General features: G+C 45.6%; 1 protein-coding gene across 1 annotated transcript in view; it reads left to right on the forward strand.

Moving 5' to 3' along the window:
• LOC130370870 (myoferlin-like) overlaps positions 1-19945 on the forward strand; it is a 29710-nt gene that overhangs the window by 7804 nt on the left and 1961 nt on the right. The window contains 41 exon segments of the mRNA XM_056576387.1: positions 156-271; positions 722-848; positions 959-1062; positions 1518-1586; positions 1670-1713; positions 2609-2691; positions 3258-3281; positions 3675-3799; positions 4581-4694; positions 5274-5451; positions 6049-6173; positions 6403-6512; positions 6902-7094; positions 7540-7695; positions 8288-8423; positions 8728-8802; positions 8805-8836; positions 8839-8867; positions 9502-9616; positions 10210-10312; positions 10570-10712; positions 10935-11105; positions 11405-11489; positions 11751-11828; positions 12308-12489; positions 12890-13048; positions 13511-13612; positions 14395-14556; positions 15199-15364; positions 15674-15747; positions 16394-16405; positions 16544-16642; positions 16942-17070; positions 17377-17532; positions 17743-17834; positions 17927-18097; positions 18182-18330; positions 18544-18683; positions 19110-19198; positions 19333-19428; positions 19702-19843. Of these exon segments, the coding sequence (XP_056432362.1) occupies positions 156-271; positions 722-848; positions 959-1062; positions 1518-1586; positions 1670-1713; positions 2609-2691; positions 3258-3281; positions 3675-3799; positions 4581-4694; positions 5274-5451; positions 6049-6173; positions 6403-6512; positions 6902-7094; positions 7540-7695; positions 8288-8423; positions 8728-8802; positions 8805-8836; positions 8839-8867; positions 9502-9616; positions 10210-10312; positions 10570-10712; positions 10935-11105; positions 11405-11489; positions 11751-11828; positions 12308-12489; positions 12890-13048; positions 13511-13612; positions 14395-14556; positions 15199-15364; positions 15674-15747; positions 16394-16405; positions 16544-16642; positions 16942-17070; positions 17377-17532; positions 17743-17834; positions 17927-18097; positions 18182-18330; positions 18544-18683; positions 19110-19198; positions 19333-19428; positions 19702-19843 (4655 nt within the window).

Raw genomic sequence — 19945 nt, forward strand, 5'->3', positions numbered from 1 at the left:
TCTTATGGCTGTGCGTATACACCTTTATTGGGTGTGTGTGTGTGTGTGTCTGTGTGTGTGTGTGTGTGTGTGTGTGTGTGTGTGTGTGTGTGTGTGTGTGTGTGTGTGTGTGTGTGTGTGTGTGTGTGTGTGTGTGTGTGTGTGTGTGTGCTCAGCCCACTGTGTCATAAGAAAGTGGCTCCTGCTAAGCGACCCAGAGGACCACAGCTCCGGGGCCAAAGGTTACCTGAAGGTCAGCGTCTTCATCGTTGGAGCAGGGGACGAACCACCGGTAGGGCAGACCCTTTTAACGCCCTCGGCCAGTACTTCCTGTTTCCTCCTCTTTTCCTTCCTGTGTGAACCGGCCATGTTATCCCTCCTCCTGGCCTATAGTCGCCTCTCTGTCTGGCCCTCTCCTTCTGTTTCTTTCTCCTTCCAAAGTTTGTGTGTGCACGTTTTAGGTTGATATTTTCGTTATTGCAATCAAACATCATAAAGTTAATAAACTCTCTCTCTCTCTCTCTCTCTCTCTCTCTCTCTCTCTCTCTCTCTCTCTCTCTCTCTCTCTCTCTCTCTCTCTCTCTCTCTCTCTCTCTCTCTCTCTCTCTCTCTCTCTCTCTCTCTCTCTCTCTCTCTCTCTCTCTCTCTCTCCATCTCCCTTCTCCCCACCTCTGTGTATCTCTCCTTGCCACTCTCCCCGCCTCTCCCTCCCCCTCTCTCCCTAACGCTCTGCCTCCTGCAGGTTGATACAGGGGAGGCCGGGGGTGAGGAGGATGACATAGAGAGTAACCTGCTCCTGCCAGCCGGGCTGGCCCTGCGCTGGGCCACGCTGTCCCTCAAGGTGTTCCGGGCGGAGGACGTTCCCCAGAGTGAGTACCAGTATAGGCAACCGACATCAGATCACCATGTGTCTTCAGCTTCAGCTGATGTCCTCCATTATCATTATGCCAGGATTCCTAAGTCCTTCCCTCCGTTACAGTGGACGATGCGTTCCTCCAGAGCATGAAGGGGATCTTTGGGGAAAGCCCGGGCAAGAAGAACCTGGTGGACCCTTTCTTGGAGGCTTCCTTCGCTGGTCAGAAGGTAACTGGAGTACCCCCTCAGCCTGTTCTGTTCATATATACATACACATTCCTTAAATTCCTAAAATTCCTGAAACATAAAGAAAGGGGTAAAGTCTAGGAGCCCGCTCCAATTGAAGAGTTCTTAATCAAATCACAAATAGGGAATTGGAATATGAAATGGATGTGTTATCTTTATCACATTTGGCAGAAATTTGAATGACACACTACATATAAAAGGCAGATGGGAAACTGAAATGAATAGAGACATTTCACAGGACAGGATCGGAAGAAATATTCAGTGAAGCACATCTTTTAATTACACAAAATTAACCAAAATCCAAAGATGGCACTACTAGGAGTAATACCAGAAGGCTTTGATGGAAGAATTTAAAATATAATTTAAAAAATTGGTCACAGCAGCGATTAATGCATCACAATTTAGTAAACACTTGAACCCCGTCCATGTCTCTGCAGTTGTGCACCTCCGTCATGGAGAAGAACGCTAATCCAGAATGGAACCAAGTGCTGAGCCTTCAAGTCAAGGTGAGGCTTCACCTCAGTACATAGCTCCTGTAGACTAAAAGGGGATGCATTATAATAATTCCTTTTATCACTTCCTTCTATAGTTCCCCTCCATGTGTGAGTGCATCAAGTTGACCATAATGGACTGGTAAGTTACAATAATAATAGATTCACTTCTACATTTACTTTGTCTTCCTAGCCCCACTCATATCTTTATTGTAAAAGGAAGGATTTTGAGGAAGAATGTTCTCAGTTTTTCCACAATGTGGAAATGCATCAAATGTCCCACCTCCTGACCTCCTTGTACCAATGCATTAGCTTAGCTTAGCTTAGCTTAGCTTAGCTTAGCTTAGTTTAGTTTAGCTTATCTTAGTGTGTGTGTGTGTGTGTGTGTGTGTGCGCGTGCGTGCGTGTGCGCGTGCGTGCGTGTGCGCGTGCGTGCGTGCGTGCGTGCGTGTGTGTGTGTGTGTGTGTGTGTGTGTGTGTCAATGTGTGTGTGTATTGGGGTGTCAATGCTTGTATAGTTGCATGTGCCATTATGCATGTGTATGTGCATGCATGCATGTTTGCGCGCGCACGAGTCCATGTTCATGTGTGCTTGTGCATGTGTGCATGCTGCGCAGGTGCATGTGTGTACCTCCCCCCACCTTGACCATGTCCCGGTCGCAGACGTACGCTAGCCTTCTGACTCAGACCTCGAGGGCCACTCCCTTCCCCCCCACCGGCCCCAGATCCTGTTGGCACGGCTCTGTTTATCATAAAGCACCTGTGTGTGAAATAACAATCAGGCTACTCACATCTAGGAAGCCAGCCAAAACAGTAACAGTTGTCATCACACAGATGGTGTCGAGCCCCCCCCCCCCCACCACCACCACCACCACCCCCCAATCGCCCAAAGCATTAACATTGCTTTAAATCTACAAAGGGCAGATAATGCACACAGATAATGGAATCGAACTGTAGTCAAATGTTGAGTAGCTCTGAGAGTACGGTGTCATTTGAATGCTATCAGCTGATCTCTGTTATCACTACCGTGCCGGCAGGGACCGGCTGACCCGGAACGACGCCATTGGAACCACCCACCTGAACCTGGCCAAGATCGCCTCTTCTGGAGGGGAGATCGAAGGTACGCCCGTCCCGGTCCTTCACATGAGGGCGCTGGTCCTTTATCAGGAAACATGTGAATGTTATAGATCAGCAACGACCAAAACATGAATGGATTGCGGTACACAATTGCCCTGTTTACACAAGGGAAATATCTGGATTTTACAAGTTTTTTTGAATGCCAGTTCAGTTGTATCTAGATTGGTACAATGGACGCTGGAGACCATCTCAGCCTGTTTAATCATAGGGGCAATTTACAAGGGCTACCCACTTCACATGGGCATTTTCAGACAGGTTTGAGTACCACTTCAATGGTTTTCACAGTTGAGAAAACATCTCTGTCTGCAACCATGGTCTCACAACCATTTTCACTCGAGATTCTTTGAGAGATTCATAAGACAAGGCCTATGTCTCATATAAAAGGTGTCCTGAAGTCAAGACTTGATATATTGTGTGGAAATAAAAGATTTAGATTTTCTTTATTATTCTTGCCTTGCTATTTACTAACTGTTTTACTCTATCGGTTTATGAAAGATAGATGCATTGTTTATTGTGGGTTTTTTTCTTCTCCTTCTTCTCCTGGAATAGACACACATTCAGGAAACGGTGATTGTACGTCTAACGAAGGTCGATCTTTGCCAGCGCTGTTCTTTGCTGTGTGTAGCATGCGTGTGTAGATGTGATGCATGCGCTCTGAGCAACTCCAGCACCTCATAGCACCTCATATTCAAACGTGTGTCGTGTGCTGTGTTGTATTTGTGTGTGCTGAGTTTAAGTGTGTGAACCTCCCGCCGGTGCATGTGTAGTTCACCTGCACCCCTCCCCTCCATTTATCCACCCCTCGCACCTGGTCTGCTTCGGCCCAACCTCACCAAGCTAACCCCCCTCACACGATGCCATGAATGCTAGCCACCTCACCAAATGCTTACCGTGCCTCTACACTCTTACCAATTCATCCCGTTTACACTGATCTCTCTCTCTCTCCCTCTCTCGATGTCTCCTTAGCCAACACAGGGGAGTCTGAGGTGGGCTTCCTGCCTGCCTTCGGGCCCTGCTACATCAACCTCTACGGCAGCCCCAGAGAGTTCACGGGTCTGCCTGATCCCTATGCCGACCTCAACTATGGCAAGGTAGAGAGAATAACGGTGTTGCTTGTTGTATGGCTCTGTCACTGTGAGACAGTGCATCAAAGCAAGAGAGGGAACTGCCAACAGGGTTGAGTATGATGGGCCGAAAGTAGGGACAAGCCCGGCGATCAAAGGAATTGAAAACACATTTTTGGTAACACATTCACATTAACTTTGCCTGTGGGCAGGGACTCGAACAAACAGGGAGGTTTTGCTGGGGTTTTGATTTAACCGAGAGAGAGCTAAAGGAAATAGCCAAACATCTGGGGGGAGACAGAAAGCGGGACGGGTGGAGTTATGCAGAGTTTCCTGTTTTTTATGATATTCCTCTGGAGAGAAACTCATCGGCGAACGGAAAGATGGAGGTTTCAGAAGCCGCCTGACACTCTGTCTAAGGCCGATGGTGCCCGGACAGGATCTTTTAGCTTGTCGTCCCAACGGCCGCTTAGTCAACCAGTGCTGGCAGAGTTTGTGTTTGCACAAACAAAAATGAGAAGACGATCATGACGATCCATGTCGCTGTCATCATCAGATTTGTGAGACAGCATGCTATGTAGTTCTATTGCATCATTTAAGAGACTAATAGTGAGTTCAGATACTTGCACAGACATGACATGCAAGTCATGAACGAACATGTAGGGTCAGGCGTCTTGCTTAAGGGGGCCTACTGGTAGACTGGAAAATCGGGCGTAAAGCCAGTACCTTTCTGTACTGGAGTCCCACCCTTCTCCACTCGTTCCTCAGCCATAAGGATGATTGGCTAACACGTTGTTGTGCTCTGCAGGGAGAGGGTGTGGCCTACAGGGGCAGGGTTTTGGTTCAGCTCTCCACCCAGCTGGAGGGGAAAGCAGACAAGGCTGTGGACGACATCAGCAGCGACCACATCCTGGTGACCCAGGTACACCCGCAAAGTCCTTTACTCCCCAGGCTCAGGTCTCTGTGCGAGTTGTTTTGGTGTTTTCATCACGTGGAAGGGACCGAGGCGTAGGCAGCTGTGTCCTGTGGAGGGCCAGGACTGTCCAAAATCAAAATCAAACACCATTCCAGCTGTATTTGCTGCAAAACACTTTCAAGTTAACAGTCAGTCATATTATATACATTTTGACAGCCAACTATTGCATCAGTTTTTTTGTGTATTCATTGAAAATGTGTTCTAGCTGAAAAAATGTGCATACCATTCGTGGTACGATACAGGTTCCTGGGCCTCCCACATTGCACTATTATAGTCTGACTAAAGTGGGGGTTCATGGGAGATGCTTCTCAGTCAAATCACCAATTTGTTCTATTTGGTTGGTTGGAAAAACAGCATATTCTTGATACAAAAGTTAAGTGTTATGTTTTGAAAGAAATTAATGAAAATAAATCTCACTATCTTCCCTCCTCTTGTCAAATATTCACATCATCTTCCACATCCTGTACCTCCTCTACTTCCTCTCACCCTTCCCCCCCGTTGCTCTTGGACATTTTCCACCTTTAGAAATACCAGCGAAGGAGGAAGTACTGCCTCTGTGCGGTCTTCCACAATGCCAGCATGATCCACGATCCTGGCGAGCCAATCCAGTTCGAGGTCAGCATCGGTAACTATGGAAACAAACTGGACAACACCTGCAAGCCATTCGCCTCCACCACCCAGTACAGCTGTGCAGTGTTTGACGGTGAGTCATGCGACCCCAGCATATGTCATAGTCATTACTCCTACTCATTGACCTCAGGGTCAGTAAGGCAGTAGTTCTTTAGTTATTATTATTTTTCAATTCCAAATTAGATTGCTTTTAGACACTATGCCCCTACACTCTGGAATGCCCTACATTCTGAATTAAGATCTTCCCAATCAGTGAACTAATTTAAAAGCAAAATTAAAAACCTATTTATTTGCCTCAGGTTTTAGGGCCCTTCCAAATTGGTGTGTTGACTTTCATTTTTTGATTTTATTTTTGATTTTCCTTTAATACCATTATCATTGTAACTTGAATATAACCATCATTTAAATGTAATTGTTTCTGAAGGTCTATCTAAACCACCCCATGGTTGGTAGTGTTTTTATATGTTCCCAGAAGAGTCTTCGAGTCTGTATACCATATGAAATGTGCTAGACAAAAAATATCAACACGGGGACTAACTATACATTTATCACTCCACTTTAGGTGTTTCTAATTCGGTTAATCAGCCGACATTACCCATCGTCAGCTCTTCTAAACTCATTATTTATTTGAATTGAGCTTAAGTGTAACTATTGATGTTGATGCACACAGGTAACCACTACTACTACCTGCCCTGGGCTGCCACCAAACCAGTGGTGGTCGTGAACTCGTTCTGGGAAGACATCTCCCATCGGCTGGACACCATCAACATCATCCTCTTCATCACCCGGCGCCTGGTCAGGAAGCAGTCCCTACCCATCTTTTACACACTAAGGATCATTCCGCTGTTTCAAAGTGGGATAAATGTATTTTAGATCTGAAACCACATCAGCCCTTGAGATTATGGTCGCTATGGTGTTCCGTGGTATATTTATAATACTTGTAATGTTCCCGGTGCAGTTTTCTACAGTGTAATTATTCCTTCTGACGTTCTATTTTTTCCCCTCCCCTTCTCTGTTCTGTTAGATATCGAACCTGGACCTCCTTAAAAACACCATCAGTGCCAAAGCCTCAGACAGAGAGCAGGTGGAGGTTTGGGTGAAGTTACTGACTCAATTTGAAGAAGACCTAGAAAGGTAAACACTGCTTGTGTTGCCTTATGCTCATACCTGTGTGGGGATGATGCAAAATCACTACACAACTGAAAATGTGTCTGACGTTTGTATTATTGTTGTTTTCTTTTAGGTTTGCGTTTCTACAAATAATATTCCATCTTTTTATTTGATTGAACTCTATGGGTGCCGTGTGTTGTAATGGCTAGGGGGTTCGATTCCCAGGCAAAGGGTACTGGGTTGGATCCCCAATATCCTAAGCCTACCTGTAGGCATCCTTGAGTCAGATTTCTACCCTGTGCATACGCATTAATAAAACTGCATCTGAAGCGACTATAAATCACATTTTATCCAAGCATCTGATAAACGACTAAATAGTGAATACCAACCATGTCCCTTCTATCCTCCAAAAGCTATCCACTACCCGAGCTGGTGGGCCAGGCACACCTGACCTCTCTGGACCTCCAGCTGAAGAAGCTCCGAGACAGCGCCATGGCAACCATCCGAGGGGCAGCCAGGCAGATGAGGGAGGATACCAAGCAGATCAGAGACTGTGTGGCAGACATTGAGGGCTGGGTGGAGAAACTCACACAGCTGGCTGAGGAGGTGTGAGCCTTCAACACTCTTTAGGGGGGGATTTTCACAGGAATAAGTAGAGGGAATAGAGGTCTTATAACCGCCCCTGCCAAACACAAACACCCACACACACTATGGTTAATCACTTTAGGTATCTTGAAAAGCACTATATGCAATTGATTCATTAATTAATTTGTTTTAATTCATTAGTTAAAAGTAAGGACTGCTATATAACTATTAATAATAGTATTAATAAAAAGGATATATTTAATTTTGATAGTGCTGTAAGACACTTAACATAGCTAAAATGTGATGGACAACCATTGTTCTCCCTATAAATGTAATCATTGTGTTTCGCCCACGACCATGATCTACATTCATTTTGGATCATCTTCTTTATCAACGTCTCCATCATCATCTTCTTCCTCCTCTTCCTCCTCCTCATCTGTTGCTATGGCGATCCGTGGTCCTGCAGCCTCAGAACAGCATGCCAGACGTGTTCATCTGGATGCTGAGAGGGGAGAAGAGGGTGGCCTACAGCCGAGTCCCCGCACACCAGGTGCTGTTCTCCAGGCACAGCGAGCAGGCCTGTGGGCAGTTCTGTGGAAACACTCAGACCATCTTCATGCAGGTATATATGTACCGTCTTCATATGTGTGGTTGAGTATTGCGTTTTTGAAAATGCAATTTTTGAGTTTAGTTTTGATTAGTTTCAGTTTTAGTTCCAGTTGTTTCTTTTCATGGGGTATTTTGTCAGCTCAGGTTTTCTTAATAGCATTTAAAAACAGGCAACTTTAATTTATGAAACAACAACCGTCCACAAAAGACAGCTAAATGTATGATTTGTGTCAGTCAGTGTGTTTGATTCACTCACCGGAAGAATCAGCTGGCCCCTAATGTGTGTAATTCTGCATCTGAGGTTAGATGCAGGTAGACTGAGACGCAGTCCTATACAAAGTAGTCTTATACCCAAGGGGACGCACCTACTTTCTCCAAATTTTTGTCTTCATATTTCTCAATAAGCAGTGAAACAAGAGGTGAGAATTTCTGTTGTAAGAAAAATGAAGAGCAGATACTATGTTCTTCTTACATGCACCAGTCATACAAATGTTATGAAAATGACTCCACAAAACCGCAAAGAGAGATGTTTGCATAGCCAATCCCCACATTCAGGTATTGGAATGCATGACTCATATGTGTGTCCTGTACCATCCTGTCCCCAGTACCCCATGGACAAGAACAAGGGGCTCAAGGTGCCGGTGCAGATCAGGGTCAACATGTGGCTTGGCCTGTCCTCAGAGGAGATGAAGTTCAACCTCTTCTCAGAGGGAACTTTCAGTGTTTTTGCTGAGTTGGTATGTTGCCCTCTCCCATCTCTCTCTCTCCCTCTCCTCACTCTCCTCACTCTCTTTTGAGCAGATCAATGTTGATTATCCTCATCCCATCCTCTCAATCTCTACTTTCATGATTCTCCTCTCAGCACAAAACTGAGAAAATAATATATGTTTGGTTATTATATTGAATGCAATTAATAGCAAATAGTGTCTCGTCCTAATGGTGGTTTCTAACATTTGGTGGGTGAAACAAAAGGGCACCTCTGATAAAAATGTTGTCTGTTTTTTGTTTTTCTGTGAAGTTGAAACACGGCTGGTTGTTCGTGAAGGGGGGAACCCTGTAACTAGTGGTGCCCGCTACAATTATCAGACGTTCACTGCAAGATTCAGCGAACAGCAGTCCTTTTGCCCCCTAGGGGATGGGAGTTGGAAGAGGAGGTTTTTTTTTGTTTGTCGATCCCCAGAAAAGGTGAGCTGTCATTTTTTTGGTAAAAATTACAAAATATACCTTCAATAAAATCAGACAAAATATGTTTTTCAAAAAATACATAAATAACCTGCCATTCAAAACTAGTACAGGCATTCCTGTTTTTGAGAAAATGTGCAAGAAATAGGAGAAAAAAAAATACATACAAATACTACTATAACCAATCGGGCAAAATGTGATTGCATATGGTATTGATGCTGTGACAAGATGATAGGAGATTGAAGACTCTCTGATTCAGGATTTGTTTATTGAAGTTTCGGTTAAAAAGCATTTTGGATAACACTTCTCAGCAACAGTAGAGACAGAGAAGCTGCTTGTTGTTTCTGAATATAAATACAGGACATGGTTTTAGCTCCCTGAAGGGCACTCATCCTGCATACAACATTCCTCTCAGGCCCGAAAACACAATTTAATCAGACAAATCAAGGCTGGGCCAAAGCTGTCCTGCCAATAAAAACATTTTTTCTGACCATAAGAATCATTATTTATATTGGACATGTTTGTCATCATGACGGCTGCAACGACTCTATTGTTAAAAGGGTACACAATAAACTCACGTAACATGAATCGATCACATTCAGGTCAAGTTTGTTTCTGTCTTTCTTTTTGGTGTTAGTCTGTTGACTGAGGCGGACGCAGGACACACAGAGTTCATGGACGAGGTGTTTGAGAACGAGACCCGCTACCCAGGAGGGGACTGGAAGCCCGCCTCAGAACACTACACTGATGTGGTAAGAGGCAGTCACAGCCACACTACACACACACACACACACACACACACACACACACACACACACACACACACACACACACACACACACACACACACACACACACACACACACACACACACACACACATACATGCACACGTACACACGCAAACACACAGACACATGCACAGCCACACACACGTGCACACCCACAGAGACGTGCCCACCGACACTACACACGCACACTAGACACCCACACACACAGACAGACACACGGCACACACAGTATAAACTGCAGACACACATGCTGTACATGCACCCTACTCACTGAACTACACACACACACACACGCTTATTCTCTGTGAATGGGTCTTCCATATACATTTGCATAATGGCTGACACAGGCACTGAGTGCTCCTCACACTTTGAATGTGCTATACTTGCCAGCAAACATTGATTAAATACAATATTCACAGACAAACGATAAACTCACTACTTTTCGTTACCATGAAAAGCTTTTGTCATGTGTTGTGTGTGTTGTGTGCGTTGTGTGTTGTGTTTCATGTGTGTTGTGGTTCATGTGTGTTATCTGTGTTGTGTGTTGTGCTACAGAACGGGGAGAAGAACCAGAGTCTCGAAGAGTTTGCTCTTCCCGAGGGGTGGACCGGGGAGGACGCGTGGACAGCAGACCTGAACAGGGCCGTGGACGAGCTGGGTAATTTACCGGGAACGGTGTGTCAGAAAGGCTTTGGACTGAATGAGACTGGAAAGAAACAGGAATGAAACATGACTTTGACATGCAAAGAAAAATGCAAAAAAGGCTATTTTAAATGCAGGGCATGCAAAACATGTATGAGCATGCTTGCCTATTGACTATTAACCCACATATCGGTGTTTGTGTCTGTGTGAGTCTGTGTCTGTGTGTGTCTGTGCTAATGGTGACCTGTGTATGTGTCTGGGTCTCCTCTACAGGATGGGAGTATGGGGTGACTATTCCCACAGATGACAAGCCTCGGTCATGGGCGCCCGTGGAGAAGATGTACCATGTCCACCGCAGAAAAAGGATGGTCCGCCCCCGCAAGAGGGCAGAGCCCCCTGCTGGTGGCGCTGCAGAGGTGCGCACTAGAAAACAACCAATATTTTCGCATCATCATCCTACTTTGATCCCTTTTCTCCAGACTCAAATGAATATGTTAATTACACATAATGAAGAATATCAAATAATGTAACAAATCAATTCAGATGGCCATATTTACATATATAATTAGATTCATGTATTTTTCTTGTTTGTTTACAGTTTTGGTTCATTCTTTTCAACTTTTTTCATTTGGCCACAGAAACGGGACAGAGGTGACCCTGAGGGCTGGGAGTTCTCTTCTCTGATTGGCTGGAATTTCCACAGGAAGGAGCGTTCATCGGATACATTCCGTCGCAGGCGCTGGAGTAGAAAGATGGCACCGGAAGACCGTCTGGGAGCGGCGGCCATCTTTAAACTAGAGGGAGCATTGGTGAGAAATAAATATTGTAGCCTTTAGTCTTTCATGTAAAATTTTACCTCAAGATAAATATACCTCCAGCCCTATATCTGTACAGCAACAAGAGGCTTAGCCAGGTAAAAAAGCAAACACAAAGCAATAACCATGTATTTACAAAGCTTAATACAAGGTCAGAAACTAATCGCAGGGGTAACCGGATGATATAAACTGGACCATCACGGCATCGGTTCAGCCCACAAGATAAATATAGCTTTTAATATTGACTTATAGGTGCGAGTATTAGCTGTGTGGGGTTGTGTTTGTGTCTGCAGGGTGTGAACACAGAGGAGAAGGAGAGCTCTGACAGCACGAAGGCATTCGGAGCCAACACACCCACTGTGTCCTGCTCTTTTGACAGTATGTCCACCACAACAAAGTCCTACCCAAATGAACACATGTCATGGGGATGCAGAAACAAAACACACACACACACACAAAACACACACACACACACACACACACACACACAATCGCACACACACACACAGTTTACACAAACGCCCAAACACAATACGCTTTTATACTTATATAAGAATTTCTCATGTATGCTGCATTTTTAACTGTTGCCAAGTAGGGTTTTTCATGATAAAAGAGTTGTGCTTTATCCTTTATTTTTAGATGTGTTTGTCTACCATCTCCGTGTGTATGTCTACCAAGCAAGAGAGCTGGCATCCATGGACAAAGACAGCTTTTCTGGTAACATAAACATGTGTAGCATAAGACCAACAGAGACTCCTCTGTTGGTTTATTTTAAATGCCCCTTATATACCTTATGCCTTTTCCTGTGCCTTAGTGACATCACAAGTGGGCGTGTCCACCTAGATGAATAGATCACCTATGTTGAATAGATCAGCCTACTAGCCTAAACAGTGGACAGTGGATCTATCCATCATACATCTAGGTGGAAACTCCCACTTCTAACGGCTAATCACACTCACACCTGGTGGTATAATAATAGTACTTTCATAATGATTTTTTTTACTTTATTGTTGTTCAGAAATATGGCCTACTGCTCCTGTAATTGTGTCATACTTACTATTTTATTAACGGATAATGTACAGGTTAGACATATTGCTCTCGGATGACTACATGCTACAGTGCAGACCCTGGTGCTCTACCCCAATACCTTCGGGGATGAGAAGTACTTTTCCCCTTTGTTCCCAATGCCGTCACAGATCCGTTTGCACACGTGTCCTTCCTGCACCTGAGTAAAACCACAGAGAAGCTGAAGTCCACACTGAACCCCACCTGGGACCAGACCCTGATCTTCAACGACCTGGAGATCTACGGGGACCCTCAGAGTATGGCCCGCGACCCCCCCAAAGTGGTGCTGGAGTTCTACGACTATGACCAAGTGGTGGGTTGACTGGTGGAGGCACACCTTGTCTGTTTTGTGGGCTATGTACCACATGTACAAAATATATAAAAGACAAGCACAGCAGGACATTTTAGATTCAGACAATTAGCAGAAGTTTTCTAACTATGATTGACTTACAGCAAAGTGCAGCAAGAACAAGTTGCAGCTTAGAAAACACAACAGGTGTCCGGTAGAGCAGCTATAGAACCTCTAGACGGAGGTCGAGTAAGAAGTTTATCATATTTTGCCTTTTATTGTAACCATGCATTTGTGGATGGTACTCCTGGAGCTCATTAGACGTAAAGTGATTTGAATCCCCGGAGACGACAGACGAGTACATTTATAACCATTTGGATGCTTGAGGACATGAATGCATCTGTTTGATGTTTGCGTCGTCCAGGGTAACAATGAGCTGCTGGGCCGGACGGTGTTCCCTCCCCTGGTTGAGCTGAGCTCCAACGGGGACAGGACCCCCAAGCTGCTGTGGTACCCCATCATGCAGAAGGGTCACAGGGCAGGGGAGGCCCTGCTGGCAGCCGAGCTCATCCTCAAAGACAAGGTCCGAGAGAGGAGCGATCCATACTCTGATGCAATTGATTTATTGTATTTATTTTTATTCATTATGTCCAATGTGTGTGAAAGCTGAAAGAGGCACACAGGCTCTCATCGCACTGGGCCACTCTTTCGCCCCCCGCTGATTTAAATGTAGGCCAAGAGGCAAATCGGTTGTCTTGCTCTTCTCTTGTCTGTTTGTCTCAAATGAAAGGTTAAATGTTTGGTTTAGTTTGTCCAAACCATTGTCCTTTGGGATAATAATGTTTATCTTATAATGTTTACCTTTACTGCTTATCGCCCGCATCAAGAATTGTCCAAACAGGAATTAAATCCGTCAGCAGTTAGAAGAATAATTAAACACGGATCTAGACACTAATCATATCAATTGTACGGAAAAATGTGTTCCTGACTAAAAAGGGAAGAGGCTTGTGTTCATGACCTGACTTCCTCGCTCCTTTGTTTCCAGAATGCTCCGATAGACCTTCCTCTGGTTCCTCCAATGAGATCTCTGAACCTCTACATGGTCCCGCAGGGGATACGACCTGTAGTGCAGCTCACCGCTGTGGAGGTAACACACACACACACACACACACACACACACACACACACACACACACACACACACACACACACACACACACACACACACACACACACACACACACCACACACACACACACACACACACAAACATACACGTATATCACTCACACCCTCATACACACACTCATATCACACACACCCACTCCCTTATATCACAAACACATACTCACTTATATCACGTATACACGCACACACACTTATACCCCATAAACACAAACTCTCACTTAAATCACATGCACACACACACACACACACACACACACACACACACACACACACACACACACACATACACATACACACACACACACACACACACACACACACACACACACGTAAACACACATATTAATATCCCATATAAACCCACACACATCTATTCTGCCATTGCTATGCCATGTGTGAAAGTGTGCAAGACGAAATTGTTCCATAACTTGGCTTGCCTGAATAGGGAAAATAACCAGTGGTGCATGATTGTTTTCCCAAGAATTTACCGGTAACTATGTGGGAAAGAAACTTAAGATACACACACACGCATTCACTCACTCAATTGCTCCTTCACCCACTCCCTCACACACACGATTACACTAACACATGCCCGCAATAACCCCACACACAGACCACACACACTGTCCAAGATTAATAGAAGCATATCCGAGCATCTGTCTCTTCACGTCATGTCCGCCTGCACGTCCCTCCGGTCGTCCGTCTGTCTGCATGTTAATCCGTGTCCGTCCGTGTGTCCAGATCCTGGTGTGGGGGCTGCGCAACATGAAGCCCTACGAGCTGGCGGCCGTGGCCTCCCCCAGCCTGGTGGTGGAGTGCGGGGGTCAGAGGGTGGAGTCGGCCGTCATCAGGAACATGAAGAAGAGCCCCAACTTCCCCAGCTCCGTGCTCTTCATACAAGTGGTGAGGCAGAACTGGCCACGCACACGCACACATATACGCACGTATACACACACACATACACCCACGCACGCATGAACACACGCACACACACCTGTGTGTCAGGGAATTCCCCTGACGTGACGCCAGACATCTGATGCTGAAATTTTTTTCAATTTAAGCATTGGGATAAGAATGTGGGAAAAGGGCGTCAAAAGTTGCTCAGCTCCTCAGCTGAGCAACTTGGCTCCGCCCCCTTGACGATGGTCAGCCAATTGCATGTGCCTGTAGGGTTCCTTTAGTCCAGACATCCATCCTCCCGCCCCACCTGCTCCATAATGACCTGCATCTGTAATCATTGTGAGTCAATTTGGATAAAAGCAACTCCCAAATGACTGAATAGATATTCACACTCTAATATACGTAAAACATGTAAAATAAAAATACTATTTAAAATATGGTCATTTAGCAGATGCTCCATAGGAATAGTGAGCCATCTCTAGCTATGGGATGACTACACAGAAAGTCTATGGAGACGGGCCCATTGGGGATTGCACTAAGTACTATACAGGAAGTCAAGGTCCACTACGTCACAACACTCTCCTGCCTCCCCCCCCCTCCCCCTCCTCCTCTCCTCATATGTAAACGTTCCCCTCCGTCCTCCAGTACCTGCCCAAGGATGAGATGTACACGCCGCCCATCGTGCTGAAGGTGATCGACCACCGGCCGTTCGGCAGGAAGCCGGTGGTGGGCCAGTGCACCATCTCGTCCCTGGAGCGCTTCCGCTGCGACCCCCACGTCATCACCGCCGAGGGCAGCATGGCCAACAAGAGTGAGTGGGAGGGGCCCGCCAAGGACCGACCGGAGCGGCCAGAGAGCCTGGGCCCGCGCTACGCTGAGCTCGCTTTTATTGTCACCGTTATTCTTTAAATGGCTAAATATATTTATATATTCTTCATATTTTTGCACTTATTTGCATAATATTGTGTTAGATGTGTTTATTTGTATGTCAAGTAAAGTTTATATAATTTAATTGAAATTATTTTAACTTACATTTTACAACACACTTACCACACATAGGTAAACACAACACACACTCGCGAACACAAACGCTGAGTCCCACTCTCCCTGTATGTCCCAGTGTCTCTGATGTCCTCTACTGCCCCTCATCTTTCCATCTCCATGGACGAGAACAGGCCGCTGCTAGAGGCTCAGGTAAACAGCTCACCCCTCCTGCCTGACTAACTCAGTAATAATGATAATAAGAATCAGAATAATAACACTTTTAATAATTATGTCATCATAAGTTCACCCCAGTTTCAGCACAAATGCGTTGTAAACCTGGTTTACGACACATTAATTCTCTTTTGCATTGCATAACATTCACCAACACAAGATATGACTCTAGGATCAAATCGTATATATATTTTGCTCTGGCTTCCAGTTTATGCACAGTATGTCAGCCGCACTCGACAAAATGGCGACCCCTGCTTCCCATTTTGTATGTATGGTTACCTTATCATAGTCTTTTGATTCACACGGCTGGGCACCAATGGCATAAGAGCGCTGAGATCACGCTAATCACACCTTCTTCTGGACCACCGCTTATTTCCAATATTGACACTGTGCACTGAACACTTACTTCACAACAGCAAATAACTTGCTTCATAATCATTTTCAAAACGAATTGAAGCAAAATCAATTTTTAAGAGATCTGCTTGTAATCTCTGGATGTTTTTTGACTCCACTAAAATCACTCACCATGTCCTGTTCATTTGCGATAATGTTGTCGCTTAGTCCCTGACATGTCATTTTGTTCGTCCCCTTTTTGTTCTGTGCTCTGGCCTTCCCCTCCCCAAAGATTGCAGAAAAGGTGAGAGCTCACAATACCTAATGAGGTTCCTAAGAGCTTATCAATAGTGGTGATGTACCTATCGATATACCACCTTTCACAGTTGAAAGGGCGCTGTTTTTCAACCTGGGGGATTAAAGATGTCACCTGGGTCTTTAGGAGAAGGAGACGGAGGACTGGTGGAGTAAGTTCTACGCGTCCATGGGAGATCGGGAGCGATGTGGAGAGTACTTGCAGAAGGGATACGACACGCTGGAGGTATTCAGCTCCCATCATGTCAATGTGTATTTATACTTAGTCCATTTCAGACAAGGTGGCTTAGAAGTGAGGCTGAGCAATGACGTGAATTTACAACACCCGTCAGAGTTGTGTGTAGCTCTAGGAATCACCATCGCATAAGGTAAATATATTCAGAGACAGATGTGCAAGAGATACACAGCGATGCACTAAATTCAGGCCAAAATGCTAACAACAACAAAGTGAATTTACAGTACAAGCTGGCTATCACTTTCTCGATCTCAACCCTTCTTATTGCATATTTAACTAATAATCCACAGGCGTACGACAACGAACTGGAGGACCTGCCGGAGTTCAACGGGCTGACGGACTTCTGCGACACCTTCAAGCTGGAGCGAGGCAAGAAGCAGAGCAAGGACGGCGACCCCGACGTGGTGGGCGAGTTCAAGGTAAAGGCCGTGAATCCTTTATCATACTTAGGACGCGCCAATTGAACCGTAGCAATCTTATATTATACAGAGGGTATTTGTTTTCGTAATACTGTGTGTTAGTGTGCATGAATGTATGTATGTATACATGTATGCTTGTATGTATGTATTTATGCATACATGTATGTATTTGTACATACAAGTATGCATGTATGTATATATTCATGTATCCGTGCATACACATTTGTGTGCTTTGAGTACATATCGACAGAGCGCACACCGTCCATAGAGCGGTCTACTGATGAATTTCTCTGCTGGCTGTCCCAGGGCTCCTTCAGGGTGTACCCCCTGTCTGATGACCCCGGGGTGATGGCTCCGCCCAGGCAGTTCAGAGAGCTGCCCGACAGCGGGCCGCAGGAGTGTCTGGTGCGGGTCTACATCATCAGGGCCATAGACCTGCAGCCCAAAGACAACAACGGCAGGGTATGGGAACAGCTACCTGGACACATATACCCACACAGGGACACACAGGGACACAGACACACACACACACACATAAACACAGCCACACTCACACACAGCATCTAGTTTAAAAAGTTTATATATATATATATATATATTTTTTTTTTCTTTTTTTTTAAAGGATCAATTGTGTTTTACCTAAAAGCTTCTTTCTAATTCCCCATTGTTCAGTGTGATCCATACATTAAGATAACCCTCGGGAGGAACAGAATCGATGACAGTGACCACTACGTCCCAAACAACACCAACCCTGTGTTTGGAAAGTAAGTGATTGGAAGAAGTTCAGGAGGATTGAGAATGTGTCGCCGGGCAGAAAGATGCGTCCCGTAACGCATGATCCTCTCTGTCTGTTCAGGATGTTTGAGATGTCGTGCTACCTGCCTCAGGAGAAGGACCTGAAGATCTCTGTGTACGACTACGACCTCCTGACCCGGGACGAGAAGGTGGGCGAGACGGTGATAGACCTGGAGAACCGCTTCCTGTCCCGGTTCAACTCCTACTGCGGGCTGCCCCAGACCTACTGCATGTGAGCACAACGACACTGTAGCAGAGCACCGGTAGTGGGTGGTGCCAGGTGGCGGTGGTGTGATGTCTATCTCCCCGGCTCTAGATCTGGGGTCAACCAGTGGCGGGACCAGATGAAGCCGTCTCAGATCCTGGACAACGTGGCCCGTCTCAAAGGGCTGTCCAAACCCAGGACTGAGGACAACGGCAACACGCTCACCTTCATGGGCAGAGACTACACCCTGGCCGAGTTTGGTAAGGACCAGTCATTCATTTCATAGAGTGTTTTATCCAGAATTAAAAAACAATAATGCAGTTCTGTCATTCAAGAATTTATGATTCAATTCTCCTTTTTTTTTATAAGAATTTTGAAACTTCAAAAATGTTACAATGAGCTTTACAACATTGAAGAAACATTCAAGATATTGTGCAATGACTTGAATTTTTTCCCGAAAACGTTCCATCCAGAGGCCAACAAGGAGGTGCACCAGCACCTGGGCCCGGCCCGCGAGCGCATGTGTCTGCACGTGCTCAGAACCCAGGGGCTGGTCCCGGAGCACGTTGAGACCCGGACCCTGTACAGCAGCTTCCAGCCCTTGCTCTCCCAGGTGGGCAGAGACACGCCCATATCAAACAAACCCCGCTCCCTCTCTAGCCCGTGCCCTATTGAACATGTGCAGTGCAGTTATGAAGCATGTGATGCATAATTATTTCAATATTTAGTTTTATCGACATATTCAATCATTTTGCATTCATTCATCATCAGTATTTACTACTCCTTTTGAGTCTAATTAATAGCTGCGTCCATCAGCCGAAGCCACTGACAGGGAATATACAGGTGATGGAGAACTGACTCAAGGATCCCTATAGGTTTGTTTGGGAATCGTACCCAGTTCTTATCGGCTGGGAGTCGAACACCCTGTCCGCTACGCTGTCCTGCCCCTCAGCGCCACCTTGAACTGTGCTCATGTCTTTATCCTAAACGAGTGACCCTGAGGAACTCTCCATGACCCCTGCTCTGTGTCTCCTCTCAGGGACGACTCCAAATGTGGGTGGACGTCTTCCCCAAGAGCCTGGGCGTGCCCGGCCCTCCCTTTGACATCACCCCACGCAAGGCCAAGAAGTATGAGCTGCCCTTCAATAACCTCTTTTATTTGTTAATTGATCTGATTTGACACTGATTTTCAGTACGGTTTGAGAACCAAGGAAAAAAAAATTGACTAATGCAAAGGTTTTCCCTTTTGGTTAACTTTTCAGAAACATCCTGCGGGTCATCGTGTGGAACACCACCGACGTCACCCTTGATGAGAAGAGCATCACCGGAGAGCACATGAGTGACATCTACGTCAAGGGGTACGTCTGCAAAGCACATAGACGGAGTCAATGTGGTTAAACCTTCAGCAGGTCATGGTGCATGACTCCATAAACGCATGGACATTCTTCTGCCCCTTTTAAAACGTTTGTGTATTAGATCGATCAGAAGTCTCACTATTTCCTGAACCCTTTTTTATTTTTTTGGTGTCAGAGCCGGTGCTGAGTATATACACAGACGTATTCGGTTGTGTTAAGCCCGGGATGTTCAGTTTCAGTTTCACTTATGGCATGGTGTAACCTTTGACCCTGCAGCTGGATGCCAGGCATGGAGGAGGAAAAGCAGAAGACGGACGTCCACTACAGGTCACTGGACGGAGACGGGAACTTCAACTGGAGGTTCATCTTCAACTTTGACTACCTGCCCGCGGAGCAGCTCTGTCTGGTCTCCAAGAAGGTACGTCCAATGTAACTAGTCTCCTGAGGGAAATTACCTTAAATTCCCCCGTGGGACACAGAGCCCAGCGTGATAACTAGACTGCAACATAACATGTATTAT

This window comes from Gadus chalcogrammus, chromosome 18, assembly GCF_026213295.1.
Source record: "Gadus chalcogrammus isolate NIFS_2021 chromosome 18, NIFS_Gcha_1.0, whole genome shotgun sequence".
Classification (NCBI taxonomy): domain Eukaryota; kingdom Metazoa; phylum Chordata; class Actinopteri; order Gadiformes; family Gadidae; genus Gadus; species Gadus chalcogrammus.